The 27545-nt window shown below is 39.8% G+C and overlaps 1 protein-coding gene across 1 annotated transcript in view; it reads left to right on the forward strand.

Moving 5' to 3' along the window:
* COL22A1 (collagen type XXII alpha 1 chain) overlaps window positions 1–27545 on the forward strand; it is a gene marked incomplete at both ends in the record, with an annotated part of 197594 nt that overhangs the window by 27620 nt on the left and 142429 nt on the right. Inside the window, one exon of the mRNA XM_079533383.1 lies at window positions 12212–12286. Within this exon, the coding sequence (XP_079389509.1) occupies window positions 12212–12286 (75 nt within the window). The remainder of the gene's footprint in view (window positions 1–12211; window positions 12287–27545) is intronic.

A 27545-nucleotide genomic window follows, 5' to 3' on the forward strand; every position in this document is an offset into this window, starting at 1 on the left:
GGAACCTCTGTACTCTTGTCTCTTTGTAATTGCACGCATGAGGATAGTGGATGGATGGGTTTGTATCTCTAGCTGGCTGCAGGAACTGACTGCTTCAGCAGATCTATAGATTTACTTCTCCATTGGGTTCATTTAGGGAATGTGCCTCTCATGAGTGCTGAGTGTAAGTGAGATTGATAAGATTTTATAGCAGAAATATTGTAATGTTCCTGTTCTAGGAGAGACAGTGTATCCAAGTTTTGCACTGAGTTTATTTTTAATCTCAGTTGTTTCAATTACAGGACAAACAGAATTGCTGTGTGCTTTGAAAAACAAGTGAAATGAAAACATCTTCTGTGTCCTGTCAAAAGCATTTTACAACATTTGAGCCCATCCTAAAAGCAGCCACCGCAATAGAAGATTTAGCTTTTTTTTTTTCTTTTTTTCTACTTTTTTGCCGTCTCCCTGTTGTGAGATCTGCTGATGTTTCCATATTATTTGTTTAATAGTGCAGGAAAAAAAGATAAGAGAGATCCATCCATGTTAGCAAAGATTCTTCTCCTGTTTCTACAATCGATACTTGCACATGTAGTATTGATTCTCATAAGTATTAAAAATACAAAGCGCAGATGTTTCAGCTCAGCTCTTCTGAAGGACCACGTAAGTCATATTTGTTCATTACCTTGATAGGTATAATTAACCTGTATTACAGTGCAAGGCATTTAAGAAAAAGATGAAGATACATCAATAGTAGTCAAGCTCTTCTGTGCAGTCCCAAAACGTTGCTGTGGCAGAGCTATGGTGTGTGGTAGAACATATTTAAGCCTCCTCTTGCTACCATTCATAGACTCCACAGACACTGTCTACAGACTCCTTTGTAGTTTCGTTTATTGTGTTTGAATTAGAAGCACATTATAATGGTAATAGATTCCATGGTGAAAACTTGCATAAATTAATCTGCATTTTAATTTTATCTTGTAATTCAATACAAATATATGTAATATATAGAATTATTATCATAGAATCATAGAATGGCATGGGTTGAAAAGGAACTCAAAGATCATCTGGTTTCAACCCCCTGCTATGTGCAGGATTGCCAGTCACTAGATCAGGCTGCTCAGAGCCACATTCATCCTGGCCTTGCATGCAGTCCACATCCTCCTTGGGCAACATGTTCCAGTGTGTCACCACCCTCTGTGTGAAAAACTTTTCTAACCTAAGACCTCCCTGTCTTAGTTTAACCATTCCCCCTTGTCCTGTCACTCTCCACCCATGTAAACAGTTGTTAATGACGTGACATCTGTGACATGATCCATCTGTGCTCAGAGTAGGAACGGGGATGAACTCCAACTCAACACTGTAACGTCATTCCACTGTGTGCTTTATAGGTCATCATCAATATATTTGCTAAAGTGATGATCAACCACTCAGAGGAATCTCTGTTGTTCTTTGAGTGGATTTTCATAGAATCATAGAATTCATTGCCATAGAATGGCTTGGGTTGGAAGCTAACCTCAAAGATCATCTAGTTCCAAACCCTCTTACAACAAATGAGGTTGCAACCATTAAATCAGGCATTAGATCGTGTTCCCTAGGACCCCATCCCACCTGGCTTTGAACACCTCCAAGGATTTTGCAAGGTGAAGCTTTGCCTTTTGCCCCAGATAAGTGAACCAGAAAGGGGGGGGCTCATGCCCCAGAGCAGCAATCAGCTCACAGTCTGGGTGGAAAGTGCTGCTGCTGCTAATTACATTCCTCAAAACCTTGTGCTGTTTGCTGACAAGTTCCTTGGCACACAGTCGGTTTGTTTGTTTAGGGGCAGACACAAGCAAATGAGCCTGAAAGTGCTGAGGCCTGATGCTATATTCATAGCTCCCATAGCGCCACTTATTCCTGTGGGAGCATGTGCAAATTAATTCTGGAGCCTGCTCGTTTAAATGGTACTAATTACATCAGTCCTCTTGACAATATGTGTCTGCTGTCAGCCATCCAACAACTTTCTTGAATTTGTGTGGGCATCTTAGAGAGGGAAAGGCTATCAGAGAATCCTACATGCAGATATCTCTTGGAAAGACAAGTGCTTACCAAGGTTCAAAAGCTCCACTAAGAACTTTTGGTGGAGATTTACTGATAGGTTAATGATTAGAATAGGGGAACCTGAAAATGGGCTATAGGGTTGTTTAGTGTACACTGTATTGTCGTTGTGCAGTTGTCACTCCATGGTTGTTTAGGTATGAGTACCAGTTGCAACATGGTCCTTCTTTGAATCAAGATCATGAGCATTGGACAGATGAAAATTGGAAATAAAGAGATGTAGTGGACTGTGTCAAAAAGAGAAAAGTGAGACTCTTATACGCAAGCTGTTAGGGATGTAGGTACACAGCATGGCCTGCCACACTGATGGAAAAACAATATTTTTCACTTTTGTAGGCATGATGCAGGTGTAAGTGGTGCAAGATGGAAGGTAAATTGTGACAGCACTATTCAAGTTTTTTTTTCCTTTTTTTCACCAGGTTTGAAAGTACTTCAAGCATTTACAAATTTCAAAATTCCCCCCACTTCCTTTGTCCTGACTTAAATAGGATGTTGTGTTTTTTGGCTCTGCAATCAGTCCCTTCCTACTTTCTTTTGTGAAATAAATGCATGTAAAGCTGGTGACCTGTGACGATAAAATGAATACGGCATTTTCTTTTTTTTTTTTTTTTCCCCAAGTGACACCTTTTGATCTTGATTACAGAACTCTTAGCGAAGGATGATATTTAAAGGCTGTATCTGAGCTAGAAACCATAAATGTGGCTGGAGGCATTCCTGGGCAATATTATGTACTCATCTGTGATGGTAAACTTCGAGAATGGTTTCTGGCACATTTTGGCCCAGGCTTGTTAATGCTCTGTATGGACATCTGTATGGCCCAGATGGGTGTTCATAAGGGATGTTCGTGGTCATCAGAGGCCTGAGTTTGGAGGCAAATACCTTTTATTCGCCTAGATGCAAACCTGAACATGTGTCAGATCCAGGGAGTGCACCCAACCATGCAAACACTGGAGGAATGTAACTGTGGTGTCTTTGTCTTTGATATGTATCTAGCTTATCCTTAGCTTTCCCCTCTAATAGTAGGAAGAGACCAGCTTTTTCAGGGGTTAATCAATTCATCTGCATTGAGTTCCTTCTGAGTTGCCCTCTGAAGGAACTGTGCTTCTCAGTACCTATAGAAACAAACAAAACAAGAGCATCCTCTTGCCTGGGACCTTGAATGTATATGGTGTGCATACCTAGTTCTAAGGTTCTAATACCTAGTAATAGCTTTGTTTTCCCTCTGTGAGTTATGACACCTACTGAATAGTGCAGGGTACTGAATGTGTGGTTGTTCATGGAACCCATCTTCTGACCACAGGGCTGACAGAAAGAGGGGGAATGATGACCTTGTGAATTGCAGACATTTGCATTCTCACTGCACTCACTTGGGACCCAGTCAGCAGCCAGGGAACTGTGAAGAATGATCCAGATGGGTGCTGTTTAGAACAGAATAGACTCATAGAATAATTAAGGTTGTAAGAGATTACTCAGATCATCTAATCCAACCACCAACACATCACAACCACAGTATGGAGAAATGTAGCAGTGCCACTGCCTTGTGATGTTACAAGGAGCAGGGTGGGCTGTCTGCTCAATCTATGAGCTACTGTCCTCTTTCCATTTCATCATGGCACCCATCATTGTGGTGGGTCTTTTGTGTGCAAGTAAGGAAACCTCAGCCTGAATCAATATAGGCACAATTCAGATGGGAAAAGGTAAAATCCACCTTGGCTATAGGAATGATTTTCTTGTCATTTATGGATGTCAGACCTCACAGTGTACTAAATAAAGCATGATTTCAGGAAAAAAAGTGAAAATTGCATTAGGAATTAAACTGCAAGGTGGAATCATAAAATTGCTGTTATGCTCTGTTTTACCTACGCATTGCTACAAATTATAATGTTAGCCTAGATGCAATTGCAGTATCATTACACTGTCAGTGCAGCCACAGTAATCGAAGGATGTGCCAGGCTTTTTCCTGATGAACTTGTTTTCAAGGGTGGGTGGTGCTTTAAGGATCACTTCATTTGCTGAGAAAGAACATCTGACAGTGAATATTTTCAAAAAGTATTTAATGCATCTGTGCTGAGCGTGGAGGCATACTTTTAAAAGAAAATGTATTTTTAAAAGAGTACAAAAAAAGAGAAAGCCTGAATTTTGAGGCTTCATAATAGTCCATGCCGAATGTTTGATAGCAAAAAAAGAAGAACAAATAAAAGGAATGCTATATATAGGAGCCATTTTCATTATCAAGTGCCTGCAGGGAGTTAAGTGTTCCAGAGGAACTGCTGCACAGCAAACCATCTGAGTAGCTGGAGAGCAGAGCTAATGGGGTCTGGGAAAGCTCCACTGAAAACTGGTTTCATGGAATCTTCTTAACTTTAAAAAGAATTTTCTCACCAGTCCCTTCTCCTTTAATTTTAATCTTTGATGGGAAAAAATATTTCACTGTGGAAAAAAGTAACAATATTAACTACTAAAAAAAAACAATAAAAAAATAGAAAAATGAATGAAGCTTGTTCTATACAGCCAACCTCTTCCCCACTAAATCCTTCAAAGCTTTCTTGCGTGCTGATTGTGTAGCTCTGAAAAGCACATCAGGTCCAGAATTCATCTTTGGACAATAGCCAAAGAACAGTTATTCCTTACAACTATTTTGAATTTGGATCTAAATTTTTGGGAGACAGCTTTTAATGAAGTGTGCTTTGCCAGACAGCTTCCTTAGCCATAGGTAGAATTTGTGATAGGGTAAAGATCTGTGTCAGAGGATAGGACAGTTCAAATGTTTAAGTCAGGAATATGCTTTTTGAGAGAAAAAGGGAACTTTCTGTTGCCGAAAATGAAGAAAATAATACTAGAGATACAGAGAATAGCTGAAAGTCTGATAGTGCACTGGATTCCTCTGAAATTCTGGAAGTTCTTGGTTGGAAAAAAAGCAAAACATGGTAATAAATAACGCTTGCTTTAACCTTCTGTTTCTCTTCTCACCTCTGCTTTATTCTTGTGTAACTTGACAGCTACATGTGTTCAGCATTCACTATACATAAGTCCCTGGAGAAGCCCTGGCAGCTGAGGACTTATTCTTGAAAGAATAAAACTGAAATTGAAGAAACTGTTTAACAAGAGTCCTAAGGATAAAGGGATGGAGCGCTGGCAACTAAGGACTGTGTTTAGTACTTTGTATGGAAGGCTTCTCCATAGAGAACCCTGAGGAGTGGTAGGACTGCACCACCCTTAGCTGGGGATCATTGATAACAGACATGGTCATGTGTGTTTACCTAAGCTTTCCAAGGGATGGAGTTGTGGATTTTTCAGCAGAGGGAGAAGAGGACCTCATGGCCTAGACTAGTGGTAGAAAATGGTAATGTCAGAAAGGAAAAATGGTTTTCTAGTTTAGATCTGTCTTGATTCAGCTTTAAAGGGAGAGTTTGATAGATGTAATAACTCAATAGAGTGCAAAATAATTTCTCCATTTCTATTTTATAGACTCTGAGTCTTTGTGTAGAACAAATTCTCTTTTCCCCTTCCTTCCTTCCTTCCTTCCTTCCTTCCTTCCTTCCTTCCTTCCTTCCTTCCTTCCTTCCTTCCTTCCTTCCTTCCTTCCTTCCTTCCTTCCTTCCTTCCTTCCTTCCTTCCTTCCTTCCTTCCTTCCTTCCTTCCTTCCTTCCTTCCTTCCTTCCTTCCTTCCTTCCTTCCTTCCTTCCTTCCTTCCTTCCTTCCTTCCTTCCTTCCTTCCTTCCTTCCTTCCTTCCTTCCTTCCTTCCTTCCTTCCTTCCTTCCTTCCTTCCTTCCTTCCTTCCTTCCTTCCTTCCTTCCTTCCTTCCTTCCTTCCTTCCTTCCTTCCTTCCTTCCTCTCATCATCCTTTCTCTCATCAATCTCTCTCATCACTTTTACATTGTCTTTGCTCTATTGTCTCTCTTCTGCTTTTCCCTTCTTCTTCCCCTTTTACTTCACTTTTCTTTAAAAACTCTAGGAGGCAAAGAGAGCAGAACTATCATATCATTCACATTATTCTTTTCCGTAAGTTTAGCTCTATTATTACAGTTTTGCATCAATATGTTATTAATGCTAATTTAGTACTAGTGAAAGTTCCTGATTTGACAAGTGTCTTACAGTGAGTATATTCTGTAAGATGTACTGCCTCTTTTAATTTTAAAATGTTTAACAGCTTTGGGATTTTTTCATAGAGAGTAGGCTGAAGGATGAAATGTAAAACTGAGGCTTAAATCACTCATTATCATAAAAAATCTCAGTATGATTTTCTTAAATAAAAAGTGTTAGCTTCACTTATAGAAAGCTATACTGTGCTTCCCTGAACCAAGAAGCCCAGACATACCAAGTCAACAGTGGTCAACAATGTCCAGTGATTAGCAGGATTCAGAGGAAGGCATCACCATCACAATAAGTGGGACAGAGAGCCTCATTTTCTTAAGGTTCTTCAGGATATTATGATGGAGTGCTTCACCTAAATTTAAATGACTTAAAATAAAGCATCCAGTGCAAAAGAGATGTGTAATCTGCCTATATTCAGTGCAGAGAAGGATATCTCCAAAAAGTGGTGCATCTCATCTTAAATCTGATTTTCAGTACAGGGTGCTAAGATAGTTCGGTTTAGGTAAAAACTTTTCAGTGCCCAATGTATTGAACCATTTCTTGGTGCTGTAAAGGGCTGGGATGAAAGCGTCTCCTGGGAGAGCATTCTTAGTAGAGGAACAAAGCTTCTAGGGGCAATTTTAACGTTTTTCATTAGGTTCCGTCTCAAATACGCAACTCAGAAGTTCTCTCTCTTTTTTAGTGTAGAGGAAATCTAGGGAGAGTAATCTTTCTACCCTAGAGCTAAACTTTGTGAATACCTGTCCCAATTCTTATTTCATGAAAAACAATAGTACTCTATCAGGTGTGCTGTTACTGTAAGATGTATGAGCACCTTTTGAAAAGAGATGACTGAGCAGTTTTTTGAAGGGGTGATCAGGGAACCACAAAGAGTTCTGAAAAAAGGATTGTGAAAAAAGAAGCTAGAGAAAATCAGGTGTTTATCCTACATTCAGAAAGTTAGCTGTTGAGGAATCTGTCTGTGGTGGAAGGAAATGATCTACAGTTATCCCAACAAAACATAGAGTCCTCACTGGCAAGTGTGAGCTACTAGAGCATAGCAATATTGTGAGAGAAGAAAGATACCTAGGAAAACATTTAGCTGCCAAGTGTAGCACTAAGTATAGGCCTTTGAAATGATGATAATGAATTTCTACTAAAAATGAAGTTATATTTAAGTATATGCATATGCACAAATGGTTTGCTTGATCTCCTTATTAAAAAAAAAAAAAAGCACAAACAAACAAACAAAAAAACAACCAGAAGCACTGATACAGAAGCCAGTGAAGAAAATATTAAAGAATGGGAAATATTATGTACCTAAACAGGGATTATTGTTTTATGGGAAAGAGGTCATCTCTAGCACAATTTATTCCTTTATGTGAGAAGTTACAGTTTGATTCATATAGTAACTACAATGCATTTCTTTCTAGGTATTGTTACAGGTATTGTTACTACTGAATGACACTTGCTTTAAAAAGTAATGGTGGATTAAGAACTGACTGATTTCATGTAGCAGGTATCAGCAGAAAGTAATCATTTCTAGATAAACTGTAAATATATCTGGAATATATCAATATCTTGACATTCCCCAAATTTCCATGAGCTGCATGGTCATAAGTGTAAAATATTTGATGATAGGATTTGCAGATAGAACAAAGGATTGGTGTAATAATGGATAAGATAGAGGATATGGAAGTAGTTTTGAACAAAATACGTAAGTAACAACATAGTTGCAGTGCATACTTCATTATTCTTTCTGCCATTGGTGCTGGATCTAATTGCTGCAAACCTTCTGAGGAATTCTCAAAGCACCACAAGGGTTAGCTCAAAGTTTGGCCTGGCAATAGCAGAAAGAATGGGTATAAGCACACTTGGTGCTAAAACCTTTATCGGGGATCTCGTTGAAAGACTTCAAGGGAATGGCTTTTGTCCTCCCTTTTCTCTCTTTGCATCCTTGGATATAGTGCCAGGACATGGTGTTATTTGTGACCAATTGATGTACTTTCAGTCTGGCACACTCTTACTTTGGATGCAAGGGTCTGCTAAGTTAGATAATAAAGCACTGATCTTTCATATGCTTGTGTGAATTAAAGCAAGCATTACAGTCATTTTCTTTCCCTTGCTGGCTGTTTCTTCTTATACATTAGGAACAGACAGGAAAGGAGCACAAGACACTTGTAAATGAAGGCCAAAGTGAGGCTACAGTTCTTTAAGAGGTAATAAGAGATATTAAGGACAAAGTTACAAGAAGAGATTATTTTATTGTCATGGGTATTTCCTTTTTTGTTCAAGACAGTTCTGTATCAAGGCCAGGCATATGGGTTTGCTTTATAATCCTGGTTCAAACATATCAGCTAAAGCCAGGAAGATTTTGCTAGTTGTCATGGTTCTATGTTTTTCTGTTTTTGTTTTTTATTTTTGGGTTTCAGTATTCCACATCAAAACATCATGTAGTGTACGGGGCATTAAAGTGTCACTGCCCCAATTCCAAGTACCTATCCCTGTACATTACAGCAGTCACGGGATCTGGCCCTTCCGGGTGGGGGGGGGCGCTCTCTTGCTGCCTTGCAGTGGGTGCTAGAGGGTGCTTTCCTAGCCGTTCCAAGCTTTTCAGGTTTGAATCGGTCCCGGGAACTCTCTCTCTCTCGTCTTGTCTGATTTATTAATCTCAATTTCAATTAAATTGTATATATTGTGTTATCTTGTATTCCAATATTATAGTAAAATAAGTTTTCCTCCATAGATTGTTGCCGCTGCTCTTTTCCTCCCTTCCTTCCTTCCCATTTTTTGTGGGACTGGGGTGGGGGGGGGAGGGCAGAGGCCTGTCGCCCCTGTCGCGGACATAGATTGATCTGATCAACTCCGTGACAATAGTGCAAACTTATTTCTCTGCTGGGAAGCCATAGGCCTGTTGAGGAACTTGTAATGTCATTAAGATTGGAACGATAATTTATATGTCTACAATTGATAAACATTAGTTCCTGCTTTCATTAAGAGGTACCCATCTGTGTTTGAGCTTGTTTTATTCTTCTCTTTATATCTCTCAGGAGTCCTTGACAGTGTGCGTGAAAGACATTTTAGTGACTTTACTCATGCTTTCTATTTATTTATTCTTTGTTTAGGAGAATTTTGCTCAGATTGATTTCTTTCTCTGCTTATTTTACTGGATAGACGTACCTCTTTCCATTTCATTTTTGGACTGAGTCTCAAAAGTGCTGCTTATAGTAATTGACCCAGTACTTATAGCCAAAAGGTGCATTTCTTAGAAAAATAGTAATAAATAAATAAATCCAAAACATCAATACAGTGTAGGACTTCTGATACTTCTAAGCAAATCTTTTATCAGTACATCTTGGTTATGAAAGGGAAAAAGTTTAACTTTGGCTCTTGCAAGTCTTCAATTTTAAAGTGTTCCCATCAGAGTAGAGCTCCCCTGTTATGTTGAGAAGTTGTACAGACCTCTTAGAAGGAGGAAGAACCAGATGGTTTCACCTGATAATGTGAAGATGTAAATAGGCTTGAACGAAATATTTTGGTTTTCAAACCACCAGGCACTGGGAGCACTAGAGACTAATAGTTAGAATGTACGTGAAATGACTCTGTGCATCAACCCATATTGGTTTGGTAGGAGAAGAGGTAATGGCTTTAAGTTGTGCCAGGGGAGGTTCAGGTTGGATATTGGGAAAAATTTTCAGAAAGAGTGGTGAGGTATTGGAAGAGGCTGCCCAGGGAAGTGGTGGAGTCACCATCACTGGAGGTGTTCAAAGAGAGGGTAGATACAGCACTGAGGGACATGACTGAGTAGGCACAGTGGGGATAGGTTGATGGCTGGACTAGATGATCTTAGTGTCTTTTCCAAGATTAATGATTCTATAATTCTGTAATTCCTAATGTGATACTGCATCTATCTGTTGGGCCTCCAGACCTAGAAGGACATAGATTTGTTATAACAGGTCCAGACAATGGCTGTGAATATGATCAGAGGGCTGGAGCATTTCTACTATGAAGAAAGGCTGAGGCTACTGGGCTTGTTCAGTTCAGCCTGGAGAAGACTCTGGATACACCTTACTGTGGCTTTCCAATACATAAAAGAGGCCTACAAGAAAGATGAGGAGACACTCTTCACCAGACTGTATAGCCTGGATAGGATAAGATGTAACAGTTTTAAATGAGAAGAAAAAGATAGGTTTAGATTACATGTAAGGAATACATTCTTCACTATGATGGTGGTGAGGAACTGGAACAGGCTGCCTAGAGAACTTGTGGAAGTTTCATCTCTGCAGATGTTCAAGGCCGGGTTAGTTAGGGTCCTGGACTACCTGATTTAATGGTTGACATCCCTGCCCACCAGTGGGCAGGATCTTTAAGGTCCTTTCCAACACAAGCCATTCTATGATTCTGTGTGGTGAAAAAGGTAACTCCTCTGCATTATATCTATAGAAGCAGCAGCCCTGAAGATAGACCAATAAAAATCTGATTGCATGATTGGCAAAGATATGTAAGCATGCTTGTGATTATCTCAAAACTCCGATAGGAATTTGGCTGAGGTATTCTAAACGTAATGACAAACTCCTTGTCTAAGTGAACTATTCAGCATGAGACCTTTATTTGGGTGAAGGCACTTTGGTCCTGCTGTGTGGATACAAAATTGCCCAGTTGTGAATGCCCTGATTAACATATACTAGCAGGACTAACTGCTCTGTGGCCTCACTTTCTGCTGCAGCAGAGGGGTAGGTGGTTGTATTCAACTGCTTCTGATTTCCGCATGGCTTCTGGGGCTTTTGGCAATGGCTTTTACAGTGACCTTTCCTTTGAGCTTTGAGTACCTCAGCTGCAGCTGATAATCTGGTCTGTAAATTCATCAGTGCAATGGAACAGGAAAATTATCTTATTTCATTGCTAGGCCTAACCAACCATTGGAATGGTAGAATATCATTATTTTTTTTTTTGTTGAGAGTCAGGAGGTGGAAGGAGAAATACGGCCTGCTGGCAGCATCCTCAGAAAAGTCATTCTTACAGCACAATTTCAGATGTAGCTTCAAACACAGATTGAAGTGGTCCTGCTGTAGAAAGTCTTCAGAGAGCCCCTAAGTTAGAGGTTCATTTCTATTATCTCATTAAACTGATTCCTTAAGCTAACTGACCTCACTGATTACAAGTGTGCAATTATCTGTTGATCTGGTAAAGCAAAGCATAAATAAATGCTACTTCAGTGGTATGGCAGGAAAGTGGTGAATAGGTAGACAGATCTCTTTAGAAAAGCATATGGTGTTGACGCTGATTGGAAGCATGAGAAATGACTTCTTATTTTCACAATCTTCTTTGAAACCCTTTTGTTGAGCTAAATATTCTTCAAAGTTTTGCTCATACTTAATGCTTAAATAAACTCAAGGAACACACACACGTAAACAGTCATGGCCCTAGAAGAGGACAGGGGAACCAAGCACAGTTCAGTAAGATATAAGAGGCTATGCTTCACTTTGTCTCTGATTCTCGTTAGCTGTGGGACCATTGTGTGACTGAAGCCACAGAATCTGTGCTCCTGATTCCATTTCCCATCTTGCCTCTGTTTTGTCTCGTTAGGGTTAGGAGTTTTTCAACTAGGATCTGTCCTATCTGATACGTTTGAACAGCACTGCAGTGAGAGCTGGGCACTGAGAAATTAACTTTCACCAAATCTGACAGTGGAACTGTATTTTAAACTTTTGCAGTGACATCCACAAAGATTTATGGAGCATTGAAAGAGAGAAACCCAGTGTAATGTCCTAGCTTAGAGGAAGACTCTGGTCATTTGTTATGTTTGGCTTCTTGTCTGGCCAGTCAATAAAAAGGTGGCTTAAAACCAGACGTAGCATGTTGGATCTCTTCCTCAGCTTGCAGTTATTGGATAGAATAAGGGAAAGGAATTTAGGGTATGTAGAGACAGGAAACAGAATTGTTGCTGTGGGACCATGTGGAAGTGTTGGACAAAACCCAGTAAATCAGATTTTGTTAGTTCTGTAACTTATAAAATATTTCATTAACCTGTGATAATTTTGTACTGGTTCTCTTGTTTTTCAGATGTTCTGTGTCCAAATGTTCAAGTGGAAGGAGATCGATTCAAGCACACTAATGGGGAGACAGATGAGATTCCAGGTAAAGAGACATACTTTTCTACTGCACAGCTGAGAGCTGAAATAGTGTAATTGTATGTTTCATGTGTGATATTCTTATATGTTATCTCTTTTGACTGGCATTTTCTTAATCCAGAACATTTTCAGTGATGAAGAAGTAGGACTGTTAGGCAGGAAAAGAGTTGACAACGAAGAGTTGACCATCTGTTGACCATGAACAGAAAAATAATCATGAGCTTTTTTCTTTCATATGACAGCAAATTAAAAATCTAGTGGAACTTACAGTAGAGGATATAGGAAATCAATAAGCCTTTGAGATGTTTCTTTTTTTTTGGGTGTTTTTTTGACCACTCAAGTTTTTGTGAGATTTAATGTCCATTTATTTAATCTCTGCTGTGGGATGTCAAACTCCAATGGCAATTATTACTGAAGTACAGCTTATATATATGTGTATGCGTGTACAAGAAAACACAGAGAAAGAAATAAGAAATCCCCCAAAGAACGAGTTCATCTGAAATACTAGTGAGAAAGCCGAAGGAAAGCAGGTTTGTTGGGATCTCTGCTTTCCCTTGAGTTCTGATACATTCTTCCAGGCAGCCAAAGGAATTAACATGTCAGACATATGCAAAGGCTGTGCCTCTTTTCTAACCCCCAAATACAGTTTGAGCTGTCGGCAGAGAAAATCTTTCCATCAGGGATGTGCTTTGAATATCTCTGCCTGACCCAAAAATTGCAGTGAGTAGCAGGAGGCTCTTCTGCAACTTGATTATGAATAAAAATGGTAAAGGTCTGACAGCTCTGCTACACTTCAGCAGTTTTTTTCATTGGGGGGGATTTGCACCGCCTGCACAAAATACCAGTTCAACTCTACTGTCTGTAGGCAGCTTATTTTGGCTGCAGTCTGGCTTTACTGGTGCCTGTGATAATGCTGAGTGGTAACACTTTTTCTGGTTGCTAGATCCAAAATTATAGCCCCCAGATACACAATCTCAACAGCTGTCCATCTGTAGGTATTGTATCAACCTGTTCTGATAGTCCTCCAGTCACATGGCCGTGCAAACAGTAGAGCTATTCAACAGTTAGCCCTACTGATTCTGATTGAGTCTGTCATGGAAGTTGCTGCTCAAAAAGAGCAAGAGAACTGTATACCTCTCACATGGCCATCTTCTACATGATGATTTCCAGAATACTGATATTGCAAATGGTTGTCAGCGTCTACTCTGTGTTAATCAGAGTAGAATTTTAGTTCATGTGCTAATTGATACACTATATCCTTTTATTTGTTTTCAAAAATGTATCTTTCATTGAGAAATGTAAAGAACAAACATTCCACTGCAGATCTGATGCATGATTTTTTTACTACAGTATATACATATATGCATGTATATCTACATATGTAAGTATGCTCTTATGTAAAGTTTCTGACTTACTTTTCCTTTATTTTTGAATCTCACTTCCATCCTAGACTGCATGTCAATGTTCAGTATTTTAACTTTAAAGATGTCTTTTCAGCATAAAGGCTCATCATATAATGAACAATAATAAAAGGTTATTACAATATTTGACTAAAAACATCTCTGTCCACTCTCCATCAAAACAAGAGGTTTTGTGTAAGGCTCCTGATTGCTCTTACATGGTGCAACAGTGTTTTCATTTTGTTCTTGCACCTTATGTTTAGGGAATGTTTGCCTTTTACCTGGACAATGCTGAACTGAAGTTCTGGGTCTGCTTAGGGTCATTGTGTTGCTGGAGATGTATCGGCACAGGAACAAAATGCTTTCTCTCTGTTTATGTATTCCTTATGTTCACTGTAATGGTTTTGGAAGACTAGGCTCTTGGGTCCAATTCCAACAGAATATCATTGCATTCTCTAAAGTTAATTGGAAAAATTCCATTGGTTTACGGTGCACTATATACTTTTCCAAAGGAATGTATTTTGCTGCTAGTTGTTGCTGAAGGGCTTTTGTATGCTGCATTTTAGTTTTGGGGAGCAGCCTCACACCTGTGAGAGCATTTTGTGAGAGCATTGTGAGAGTTGCATGGATTTCTATGGATTTACTGCTGACAGTACAGAGTGGAAAGCAGTTCCTCTATTAACCCATTCTCATACATTCAAAGCTGTGCAGTTAATGCCTCTGTCTTGCACTCCACTTGGATCGCTAAAATTGAGCCTTGCCCAACAGGCTCTTAGCACTGCACTTTACAGCTGCATGCTGTCCAAGCTTGCTTCTAAGTTGACACAGAGTAGAGCCCAGTAAGATGGAAGTTGCAGTAAATCTCTTTTTGAGGGCGGGGTAAACTGTGTTAAAAGACTTCTTGCAGCACACACCTATTACCCTTCTCAGACAGGGAGGAGATTACAGAACTAAAAGGAAGAAAAGACTTCCTGGGGATTTTCTTTTACTGTCTTTTTATGGAAAGTAATGCAGCAGCTGATGTCACAGACAGTTATTTCACACAGAACATCACCAGTGCCAGCCCTTTCTTGTATACCATACCAACATATAAATTGCAGCACAACCAACAGCTTGATGTGTGTCTGCAGTTAAGCGAATGTGAATTGAATCATTGCAGATTAGCAAAAGAACAAGGGCTCGATCATAACATGGGCTATAAGGGACAAATTTTGCAATATGAAGGGAGTCAGGTGTGTAACTGAGCAGTGGCAGATGCATGAGATATTGTTAATGCTGAGGGTGAGCGCAGGGATACAGCTTGAGAAGTACATTCACAATCAGAAGACTAATTGCATTTAAAAGCATTCTGCGAGCTGGAAGAGAACCAAACACTAAACTTGTATTTTCTCTTCAAAATACAGTTGATTTTTTTTCTGTAGATAAACAGAAATAAGTTGATTTAATCTATCTGGAGTCCAGCGAGCATTTATCAATTTGTACTTTATTGAAAATCATTGCTAAAATTAAAAATGGTAGAGATAAATAAACATTGTAAAGTAAGTAAGAAGCTGGCTAGCAGGGAGATAATAATGATGGAGTTCTAGGAAAGGGAGTAACAAGCCAGAAGACTTATTTTCTCTGTGAATATGTGACAAGGAGGAATGATTTTAAACTGAGATGGGAGATTTAGGTTAGATATTAGGAGGAAGTTTTTCACTCAGAGGGTGGTGAGGCACTGGAACAGGTTGCCCAAGGAGGTTGTGGATGCCCCATCCCTGGAGGCATTCAAGGCCAGGCTGGATGTGGCTCTGGGCAGCCTGGTCTGGTGGTTGGCGACCCTGCACATAGCAGGGGGTTGAAACTAGATGATCATTGTTGTTCATTTCAACGCAGGCCATTCTATGATTCTATGATTCTAATATCCACAATATGAATTAGGGTCAGGCTGTCATGCAGGAATAGAATCATAGAATCATTAAGTTTGGAAAAGACCACTAAGATCATTTAGTACAACCATCGACCCATCCCCACTGTGCCCACTAAACCATACCCTCAGTACAACATCTAAAACGTTTCTTGAACACCTCCAGGGACAGTGGCTCCACCAGCTGCCTGGGCAGTCTGTTTCAATGCATTACCATAGTTTCTGAGAAGGAATTTTTCCTAATATCCAATCTGGACTTCCTCTGGAACAACTTGAGGCCGCTATCTGTCAATCCTATCACTGTTATCTGGGAGAAGAGGCTGACTCCCACCTTGCCACAGCCTCCTTTCAGGTAGTTGCAGAGAGCAGTGTCTCCCTCAAGACTCCTCCAGAATGAAAAATCCTAGTTCCCTCAGGCACTCCACATAACACTTGTGCTTCAGACTCTTCACGGCTTCGTTGCCCGTCTCCAGACTCTCTACCTGGCCTCAATATCATTCTTGTAGTGAGGGGCCCAAAACTGAACACAGTACTCAAGATGCATCAGTACTCACCATGGCTGAGTACAGAGAAATGATCTGGAAAGAACTGGTTTGCCTCAAAAGCTTGGGAATTTTTCCATTTGATTTGGGAATATTTGTTGAAATTACCTGTTAGGGGAATTAAAGATCAGGAATAGGAACTTGTGCTACAAATCCATTCTCTCAAAACTGTGGTGTCTTGGTTTGTAGACTCTTGTAAGCCACAGTGTTACACAGTTAAAGAAAAAGGCAAAGGTCATTACTGGATAAGGTAAAGCAGGGTAAGGTAGAGTAGGTCTTATAGAGATAGGGAGGAAATTATGCGAATGGACAGGGCTTTGGCTTCAGCTTATCTAGAAAAGTGTGATCACATTTCCTTTGCTCAGGAAATACGGATTTGGTCTTGAGGAGTTAATACTGTGTTCAGAAGCCAGACAGACTATTTTCAATAGATTACAAAACTGAGTTTGGTTACTCTTACCGTGTGCAGGTGGAAGAGGGAGATATGATTGCTTTCCACAAATAGATCAGGGGAGTAGCCGGACGGAGATTAGGGGAATCACTCAAGCTAAAGGACAAAGAGTATCATTAAAAAACAGATATCAGCAATTTAAGAAATACATTCAGGTAAGACATTAGAGGAAGGTTTAAAACTGTCAGAGATATGAAGGCCTGGAACAAGCAGCAAAATAGTAGTAAAGGAGACAAATAAAGAGCAATGAACAGGGCTACTTCTCATAGCAGAGGGCTAAACTCTGTGACCCTCTGGTATCACAGCATTTAAATGAGAAGACACATCTATAGCATCCATTGAGAACTGACACAGTGAAATAGGATTGCATGAGGTGGGAATATATAGGCAGCTTTACTGTACTACTGATGCAAATTTTGGCAGTAAAGTGAAGAAGCGTCTGCTGAACAGTTCACAAGGTGTAAGTTCTGAATATAAATGTGAAATTAGAAATAACACTGGGAATTTTGAATGAGAAAGAGAAATCTGGTTAGGATACCAAGATAAACACTTCTTCTCTTCCAGAAAGCCTGATATATTAAAGCAATGCTTACTGATATTTAAAATGAAGTTCTTACAGCATCCTACTGGGTACCATGCATAGTTGTTGTTTTTTTTTTTTTTTTAATCAGGAAGGGAAATGTAAACAAAAGAGGGTTTGACCCATCTACCCTGAAATATGCAAAATGAAACTGCAGTTGTTAGACTTAATCTCTCCTATATTGCTATATTGGTTTTTTGTTTCCGTCAGCTTTTAGCGAAGGATCATAGCCTACTACTAATCATGATGAGGCAGGAAAACACATTATCATTTTGCACCCTGAAGATGTATTCCTTGTGTATTTTTTTATGAACAACTATATTGCATTGAAACAACAAATAAAATACCAAGCTATTGCAAATGAATTATACTTCATGGGGTTTTAAAGCTTCACATTTGAACTATTTGAATTATTTTAGACCTGCAGAATGTGAGGTTTGATTGCAATAATCTAGATGATCTCAATAATTACTAATGAGCTGAGCTCTGCTCTTCAACATATTCCACCAGATGAGACAGCACTCCTCAGCAGATACTGGCTCCTCTTTTCAGAGTGAATCTGCCACAGAAGTAAAGAATGACTTGCAATAATTCACATAAAACGCTGAGAAAGATTAACTCTAGGGAGAGATACTTCCAACTACTACATGACATTACGCATCACATACAAGCCACGCTGGATGGTGTTAATGGGCCAAGAAGGAAACATCAAAGCCCTGACTCTTAACTCCTGTGTCAAAAAGGCAATCACAAGAGTGTATGATAAACAGCAGAAATTGCATTATAGGTTGTACCACACATTGACCTCAGCTGTCTGACTCTCATCCCCATCTCTGAAACCGTTGTGCACAAACAAGCAAAATGCCAAAGTTATGTACGATCTCTGTGTTTTGATATAGCTTTATAAAGGACATTTGGGCATTTTACTCTGGAGACACTGGTTGTAAAACTAGTAGCTTGCAATTATAGACTGCAATGGCTTTGTTTAACTGTCAGCGTGTCTCCAGTATCCTGTGGTTTGCCAGACGGGGTTTGCATTCCAGAGATGCCAGTGAGTCACCAGCTAATTATAATATTCATAGGGCTATTTATGTTTGCCCACTAAGCCATGTGGTAGCGGGAGGAAAGTAGAGTGTCCAGACAGTTGAACATACAGAAGGAACATATTAACCAATGTCCCTCAGGGGACAGAAGTGCTCTTGTGACAATGTGATGGGCATTTCACACTGCCTTAGTATTTGGCACTCTGTATTGTCCATCTCATAGTCTCCTTGGGAATCCCTCTGAGAGGTAAGTGGTGAATCCATGAATAGCTGCAGGGCTCTGTAGTGGATCACTGACTTCAGACAGTAGATAAACAGATATAGTATTCAGCAAAGGGTGCGTATGAGCAGCGAACTTAAAGCTGGCTGTTCATGTAAACACTAGTAGTGCTACATCCACAATGATACAATCAAATATGCAGGACAGGATTGTAGCTGTGACTTTGATGAGAGATGGGGAAGAGAGATGGAGCTTTTCTCTGCCACACTGCAGCCAGGTTGAATATTAAGAAAAATTTAGTATTAGAATGTGTGGTAAGGCATTGAAACAGGCTGCCCAAGGAAGTGGTGGAGTCACATATTTCAGTGCCTTTGGAGGTATTCAAGAAAAGGGTAAATGTGGCACTAAGTGACATGGTTTGGTGAGCATAATGGTGTTGCATCAATGGTTAGATGATATCATATTTGTCCAACCTTTTTGCTTGCCTGGGCCTCAGTACAGAAAGGACATGGAGGTGCTGGAGCAGGTCCAAAGAAGGGCAACAAGGCTTGTGAAGGGCTTGGAGAATATGGCCTACGAGGAGAGACTGAAGGAACTGGGGCTTTTCAGTCTGTGAAAAAGGAGGCTGAGGGGAGACCTTACTGCTCTCTGCCAATATCTGAAAGGTGCTTACAGCGAGAGCGGGGCTGGTCTGTTCTCACTGGTGACAGGTGACAGTTTGAGGGGAAATGGCCCCAAGTTGCACCAGGGTAAGTTTAGGTCGGATGTCAGGAAACACTTCTTTACAGTAAGGGTTGTTAAGCTCTGGAAAAGGCTCCCCAGGGAGGTGGTTTTGTCACCATCCCTGGGTGTGTTTAAAATCCATTTGAATGTGGTGCTCAGGGATGTGATTTAGTGGAGGGTTGTTAGTTAAGGTAGTTTGGTTAGGTTGTGGTTGGACTCGATCTTTAAGGTCTTTTCCAACCTGAGTGATTCTATGATTCCATGATTCTACGTGAAGCCAAATTGTCTTGGGCTGCATATATGTAGGCCTCTCCAAAAGTAATGCCTTCTATTTATTTCTACGGAAATTACAGCAGATGCATTGAGCAAAGTAACTCCATTTGGTAGAGCAGACTCTCAGCTACAGAACACTATCTTTCAACATAGGCACCACCATTAGCAATGTATTTTTGTCAGTGATGAAAAATGTTCACCAACAGAAGTGAACCACCGTAGCTGTTACCACTGCTGAAGTGCACCACCCACTGCCTCACTGTGATGTAATCCACTGATTGGTCTCCAGAAACATTCATAAACACTGATGAATGTCAGTGGGTGCTGCTTTTTCTGCATGGAGGAATTCAGTCACATAGCTTTGCTTCACACACACTTCCATGTCAAACAGTATGTTGTCAGATCGTCCCTCTGCTGCCATCTGACACAGAATAACAAAATGTAATAGAATATTGGTGGGAAGGTTCAAATTCTACTTACATACCGCCAACATCCGCCTCTGATGTTGTGGGCTAACATAGTAAAATAGGAGGCATTACTTTTGGAGCATCCTTCATAAGATAGAGATTCTGTGATTCACTTTGCTGTCACATTCACCACTCACAAGGGAATAATAAAAAGAGGATCGATGTTGTCTTCTTCCCTCCTTCCCCTATACTTTTCCTAGGAAGTCGCCTGTATATAATTTGGAGAAGAGTAGTCAGAACTTCCTTAAGTGCTAATGATCTCCATTCTCTAGGGATCTGGAAAGTGATCTGAAATCTGTTTCCTGAAAAAAAATACATCTGTCTATAACTTCTGTGTCTCCATGAGAAGTAAGTAGGGAAAATAAGAGCTGATCAGTACCTGATCAGAGTCTGACCTAGTCTGACACTGACACTGACCTAGAGTCAGTGCCTGTGAGCTGGAGAAACTTGATGGACTTTGCTGTGGGTTGGATTCATTCTCTGAGCAGCTAGTTGGAATAAAAGTGGAGGTAATTCTAGGAAGTCCCTTTCAGTATGGCATTCCAGGAGTCTATGGACTGTTCAAGAACCAATCTCAACATTATAATTGGGAAATCACACTTAAGGGGACTTTTAGTATTGCAGAAGTCACTGAATACTTGAGTTCAAGGATACTCTAGTATGCAGTAACTCTAAGAAAATCCTGCCTACCCACACTGACACCAGTAGAGCTAGGGTCAGGAATTCTCTGAATTAAACACCTAGATTTTAGGGTGGTTTTTTTCCTTCTTATATTCACAGTTGTAGCTATTACCCAACATCACGGATCTCAGTGGATTCAGTCATGTGAATGACTTGACCAATGCTAGGCATCAGATCCATGCTGGAGCAGACAGCACTGATGATCTGCTCAGTGACAGCAGGAAACATGGAGTATAAATGGTGAAATTACCTTAGGATTCGCTACTGAAGTGAGAAAACTGGGATATCTGGTGAAAGCTGAGTGGTTCCCCTGAATGCTTTTTTCTACTCTGAGTCTCAACATTAACAAATTTTGGCTTCTGCATTTACATAAAAGACTTACATGGGCTAATCAAGCAAAGAAATGTGCACATAAAGTATTCAGATATCTCGATATTTAAGAAAATAGCTATCCTGAAAGCTTTTTGTGTTTTGTTTTAAACAAGTAGCATTTGCTTTCTCCCAGAAGTGAAAAGAAGGACATTTTCTTATTCCTCATATTCTTTTGGCTATAGAAAGACTATGTGTAGATTAGTACTGTAGATAATTGTGAAATATCTTCCAGATAGTTCTTGGTCCAGATAGTTTTAATTATTCTACTTCAGAAAGAGATTGTTGCAAAAGAAGTGACTGGAAATAATGTCTCATGGATTCATCAATGCAGGGTTTCTGTCCATTGTGCACACATGATGGGAAGAAGGTGTATATAAACTTTCCAGAAACTCCTCCCATACTTGGAGATAAATCAGCCTGTCTGATGTGAATGTTTTCCAATGACCTCTGTGGTTAGTTTTTGGATTACTACAGGTCTGATCTGTTTTGTACTGATTAACTGGCATAAAGTAACCACCACCTGCCTGCAGTTGTATTAGGCTTTGATCATAGCACCTAAAATTAGTGGGAGTACTTTAATTGCACGAATAACCTGCTAGTGGGATTTACCTTTAGCTCAGATAGAAGAACTGCAAGGACAATTTAGCAAGTTATGTTCTAGTACAGTGTTTTTGCTTTGGTATCTTTTCTCACCCTGAAAAAATTCTAGCTTTTTGTTCAAGGAAACAGTAGGAATTGCATGAGAAACAGCATAATTTATCTGCTTATGCCAGTCTGCCACTCTCATAAATATTTATCTACTGTCTCATAGAGTTGTAGAGTTGAAGAATCCTCTTGAGACCATTGTGCTGTCAGCAAAATCTTTATTCAAAGAAGTGTGGAACCCACCACTCCTCAAGGGGTGATGGTAGTTAGTCTATTTTGTGGCTTTCCAGAGGAAAACATGGCACCTTAGCTCCCAAGAAACTCGAAGGAGGGCTTCAAAATAGAGGAACTAACTAAAATCAGAACCTACTACAAATAGTCTTGGTAGGTTCAGCTGGTGCAAGCCTATCAGGCATATACAAGGACATCAAAGGAGTAATGAACCCGTTTAATCTTGTAAATCACTGGAGCAGGAAAAGGAGCTCAAAGAGACCCTGTGGCAGTAAGCCAGATGTCCATCAATGGGAAAATGGGGAATGACTTCAACACAGAAAAGCCTGCAGTAATGAAGCAAAGAGTTCAGTGTCAAAACCAGCTTTCAGTGTCGTTCAATATGCCACTTGCAACTGTCTGAAAACTGAGAGGCAAACTGATTAGGAAGAAAGAGTGAACTGATGTAGATAAACACAACAGTGCATCAGATAAAGTGGCACGATATTAACATGAGATCTGGTGTACAAATGTGCTGTTCTAGAGGCTGCTGCTGTAGATGTGTATTTATTTCCTGTTTTTACAACGGGCTGCAGGTTAGATTACAGCATCCCTTTTCTCTCACCGTGTGTGTCTGTGATTGTTTATTCACATACTTGCCTATTGGCTTTGACCTCTTTCTCTCTCTCGTGTTCTCTCTCGTGTTCTCTTTGGTCTCATTTTCTTGTTCATTTTTCATCTTATCTTTCCTGAAGTGTTATCTTTCTTTTCCTGTGTGAAAGTATGAAGTGATTATTTCTATAGGCTGATGTTTGCAGTACAGAGTAGCTCTGTAGTTCAACCTGGTGACCTCCAGCTCACCTGCCTCTCTGTCTCCCCATGCTTGCTACATTTTGGAGTATAACTATGTGATATCCCTCATGCAATGATCCTGCTTCTGTTAATCCAAACATGGACTGATGCTCGAGCTGAGGTCAGTTTCATTTTGGCACCTGCATGAGACTATTGTGGCTTGCAGCTGCTTTGCTGGGGCCAAGAAAACAAATCAGGATCACTAAACTAACAGCCTGAATGGTGGCAACATGTATCGTGGTACATCTGCCTTATTATGGTTATAAAACAGAGACTATCTAGAACGTCCTCTTGGCCACCTTATGGAGTAAACACGTAGAAGATACAAAGATTACTGGAAGATAGTTTCTTCATGCTGTAAGACCTGTTCTTTGTTCTTCAGCATAGACTTGTTATTAGCTTACACTCTTACCTTCTCTCCTCAGTGAAACCGTAGAGCAAGTCCAGTGAATCTTGTGGGAGGAAAGTCAGGCCATCATGAAGTGCTGCTTGAATTTCAGCTGTAACATCTGTGGAAACAAAGAGCAAATGGTTAATATCAAGAACTTCTTTAGAACACTCCTGAGGCCCTATCATCTATAGGCTTTGGAGAATGTTATCATTCCAAAATTCCCCTACAATCTGCTAGTAATTTATAGTAAATTAATTTTTAATGACTTATGCAACACATTTGCTCACCGCACTACCTGATGTAGGCCTTATGGAAAGCAAGTAAATCTCTTTGGTTTGTTCCTCCAGAGATGCAGACCTTGATATTTTGGAAATAAGTCGGATAACAGCTGCTGTATCTTGATGCTGAATTAAACTCTTGAGTGCTGGATGTGAGATGAGATATCTACACAGAATATAAGGTTCTGCTTTCTCTGTCTTTGCTGGAACTATGGTGAACTATGTGGTAATAAAACAGTGCAAAAATAATTCTTAACCATTGAAAATCTTTGGAGAGAGAGAGCCAGAAAAGCTGTACAGGAGAAGACTTGCTCTCCTCCCCCTTTTCACAATCATTTAGAATGAGGAAGGTCATAACAGCACCTGAACATCCTCTTCAGTCTATAATACCACAGGAAAGCAGTTGAGTCCTGTTTGCCCCACAGGGATGCTGGGACAATGTGAAGATCTAGCATCTGCTTGCTCCGATGTTGACCCTTGTAGTGCCAATCAACAGAAATAACTGGTCATTGAAGAAGAGGAAAAGGCCCTTCTGACTACATCCTTGCCAGCATGTCATAAAGACCGGCACCTTGAAGGGTGCCGAAGTAAACTTTGTGAAATTCAACAAGGCCAAGTACAAGGTTGGATAGGGCTATGGGCAACTTTGTCTATTGGACGTTGTTCCTGCCCATGGCAAGGAGGTTGGAACTAGATGATCATTAAGGTTTGTTCCAACTCAAAGCATTCTGTGATTCTGTGGTAACATCAGTGCACAACGTCACCTCTTGTTGCAATGTGTTTAGGGCAGTGACATACTGCCCTAATGGATATGGATAATTTCACCACAGTAGAAGAGCCTTGGAGACAGAGAATTCTGTCAGCTCCTAAAAATATCTCTAATTACCTGAGATTTTTTTAGCTCTTGCCAGAATTTACTTTCCTGTGAAGGAAAGAATGTCAGAATAGAAAAAAAAAAAAAAAAAAAAAGCTGTAGCAGATAAAGGCTGCTATTATAACAGTAGCAACACATGTACAGTAAAGTAGTAGGTTTCCCCTGCAGTGTTTTGAAACTTACTTCTGTCCCAGCCAAAAACTGAGACACATCTTGTCTGTCCAGAAAGAACTGTTCTCAGCCTAGGACATTCTGGAAGGTAAGCATGCCAAGGGTTTAGACGTAGTAGAAGAGAAATCATACCTCTCAATTGCACTCTGATTTCAAGTAGATAATTGCAAGACATAGCTGGCTAAGTGAACTGCTGAACTTCAGAGTATAAGAATATTTTTTCTTCTTTTTTTCCTTCTTTTTTTTCCTTCTTTTTTCCTCTCTCCCTCTCCCTCTCCTTCTCCCTCACCCTCTCCCTTTTTCCTTTTCCATTTTCCTTTTCTGTTTTGTGCTAACAAAAACAGGGGCACTGATTGTGGTAATAGTCTTTCAGACCATACTGGAGAAATTGAATGGTATGTGTTCAGGGTGTAGCGAGCATGCAAGTTCTTCCTTGTGAGCATAAGCAAACCATGGAAGCTTAACTTTCAAGAATGCAGAAATGTTGGGGAAGAAAATTGATAAGATCTTGTATTTGATGAAAGGCTCCCAAGTGACACTCTTTTTTCTAGGAATTTATATGCTTCTCTAATCTACCATAAAGTTTACCGCCATTGACCTCCAGCTATTAAAAGTAATGTGCTATTTTATCACAAGCAATACAGATTGCCATTTTCAGAAGTCTCAGAGAAACGGTAGCTGATGACAATCTCTCTTGACCTTGGCAATTGTTGATACACTACTAGTATGCTGACAAAGTTGAAAATTTAGCTGAGAGTTTAATCAAGACTGGTGTATTCCTTTTTCATCTGCTTTCAACTTATTCCTCTGGGGTGTCTCACCAATTAGACAAAGAAATGACAGTCAACCCCCTGGCTTTCCCTGTGAGTGTTATCTTGAGTTCCTTGGGAGAAACAAGACTTTTCTTTGAAAGCTTCTTTGGATAGAAGTCCTACTTTAAGAAAGCTTTCCAAATGTGCACACTGCTGTGTTTCTGGCCATTAAAACTTCTCGTTCCTCTGATTTTCTGGATTTGGATATTGTTTTTTCTGATATATATGTATATATATATCAGAAAAAATTATATATATATATATATATATAAATAAATATATATTTATATATATATAATTTTTGTTTTCCCCTGAAGATGAGAAAACCTCAGCACTCACACTAGTTTCCACTGTATTATCAATATCAGATCTGTAGTGGAGTGAGACAGAAATCAAACTCATTCTTAAGGCAACAGACCATGTTCCCTTTAGTCTGATCTTGAAATAATTATCTTGAAAAAAATATTGTGGAACCTCTAGACAGAGCTGTTTGATCATCCTCTGATCATGCCTTAGAGTATGGCAGAATGCAGTGTGAGCATCCTTCCTGCCAAAAAGAATCTGCTGAATGTTATGATTAAACCATGTCCAGTGCCAAGTTTTACCAATATTACCCTGCAACAGGTAGCCTACTTTCTGATTTTGGAAAAACTCACTTCTTCCTGTAAGGATTTACTACTTGCAAGTAAAGAAACATTCAGCTGATTTGATCAGTAGAGCAGTGCATAAGAAATTGCTTTTCAAGCAAAGTATGATGTTAGGAATTTGAGCTTCTCTTCTAGGTCACTGTTTTAACATTAATGGAGTAGGGTATATTGCTTTTAGGGAGAGATAATCAGGTTAGAAGTTTTCATTGGCCCCATATTGTTTTAGTAGCTAGAATGAAGTAGGAAGCTTGTGATCAAAGACTGTTATTCATCTTACTAAGTGTCATATTTATGGCATTACTGATTAAATTGTTTATAAAGCAACCGGGAAATTACACCTGTCCTTTTGTACAAAAAGTACCTTTTAAATCAAAGCACCTGAGAACAGGAAAGTCCCACCCTTTCATCCTGTACATGGTGCACTGACTGGGTTACAGTAGCTTTGTTCTTGCTAAGTAGCTGTGTTCCTTCCATTTCACTTTTGGAGGGGACTGGAAAGCAATGTATTGCATCTAATTTTACCTGTAGCTCTCAGTCAGCATTTAGTTTGTGTCTTCTAACCATAGCCCAGCCCTTGAAGTCCTGTCTTCCCTGATTTGGCTAAAGAGAGTTGAGGACATGTGAAAGCCAGTACTTGAAATGAGCTTATAAATGGAAGGGAGACTGACATTTTACATGGTCTGATAGTGAAAAGACAAGGGGGAATGGTTTTAAACTAAAAGAGGGGAGATTTAGATTAGATTTTAGGTGGAATTTTTTTTACTTACAAGGTAGTGGGGCACTGGAACATGTTACCCAGAGAAGTTGTGGATGCCTCATCCCTGGAGGGATTCAAAACCAGGTTGGTTGGGGGCCTGGGCAGCCTGATCTGGTGCCTGGCAACTGTCCCATGTCAGAGGGTTGGAATTAGATGATCTTTGAGGTTTCTTCCAACCCAAGCCATTCTATGATCCTATGATTCTATGCTTTTTTTTATTTAAATCCAGGAGCGACTCCATTCAATGCCACTTACTGGCACTGACAATGTGCTCCCTCCTTGATGGTAGAAAAGTGAGGTACAGACCAAATTTCTATTGTCACTCCAGTGCAGAATTACAGTACAACAAACTAAATGGGCAGTGACTGGGGAAAGTTTAAGTGAACTCTTTTTAATGCTCAGCCAGGTAATGCCAGATGTAAACTCCTGTTCAGGTATTGGAGAAGTGGTTACATCATCACTTATTTCTTATCTTAACATTGGTATTCAGTACTAAATTGAAAAGATCACACTCTTTCCTTCCCAATCTTAGTCCCAGTCCTAAAGTCAACAAGGGAATGATTTAATCCCAAGTGCTTCTAGACATTTGAAATAAATAACAAATGAAATTAATATAAATGCTATATATATTTTCTTTTTCTGCTAGAATAATCTTAGAGATAACTTTCAAGCACATACTTATTTGGAACTCTCCTTCATAGAATCATAGAATCACCAAGGTTGGAAAAGATGTCTAAGATCATCCAGTCCAACAGTCCACCTGTCACCAATATTTCCCACTAAACCAACATCTAAATGTTTCTTGAACATCTCTAGGGACTATCTTTCTTCTGGTCTTAATTGGGCAATCTATCCTGACTAATTTCTCAACTCAATTGACGATATTCAGGGTTTATTTCTTTCTTCTTCCACTTAGAAATAGGATGGTACCTCTTTAAGGAGATACTGTAAATGGTCAGGATAGCAAGCTT

This window comes from Tetrao urogallus, assembly GCF_951394365.1.
Source record: "Tetrao urogallus genome assembly, chromosome: 3".
Taxonomy (NCBI): domain Eukaryota; kingdom Metazoa; phylum Chordata; class Aves; order Galliformes; family Phasianidae; genus Tetrao; species Tetrao urogallus.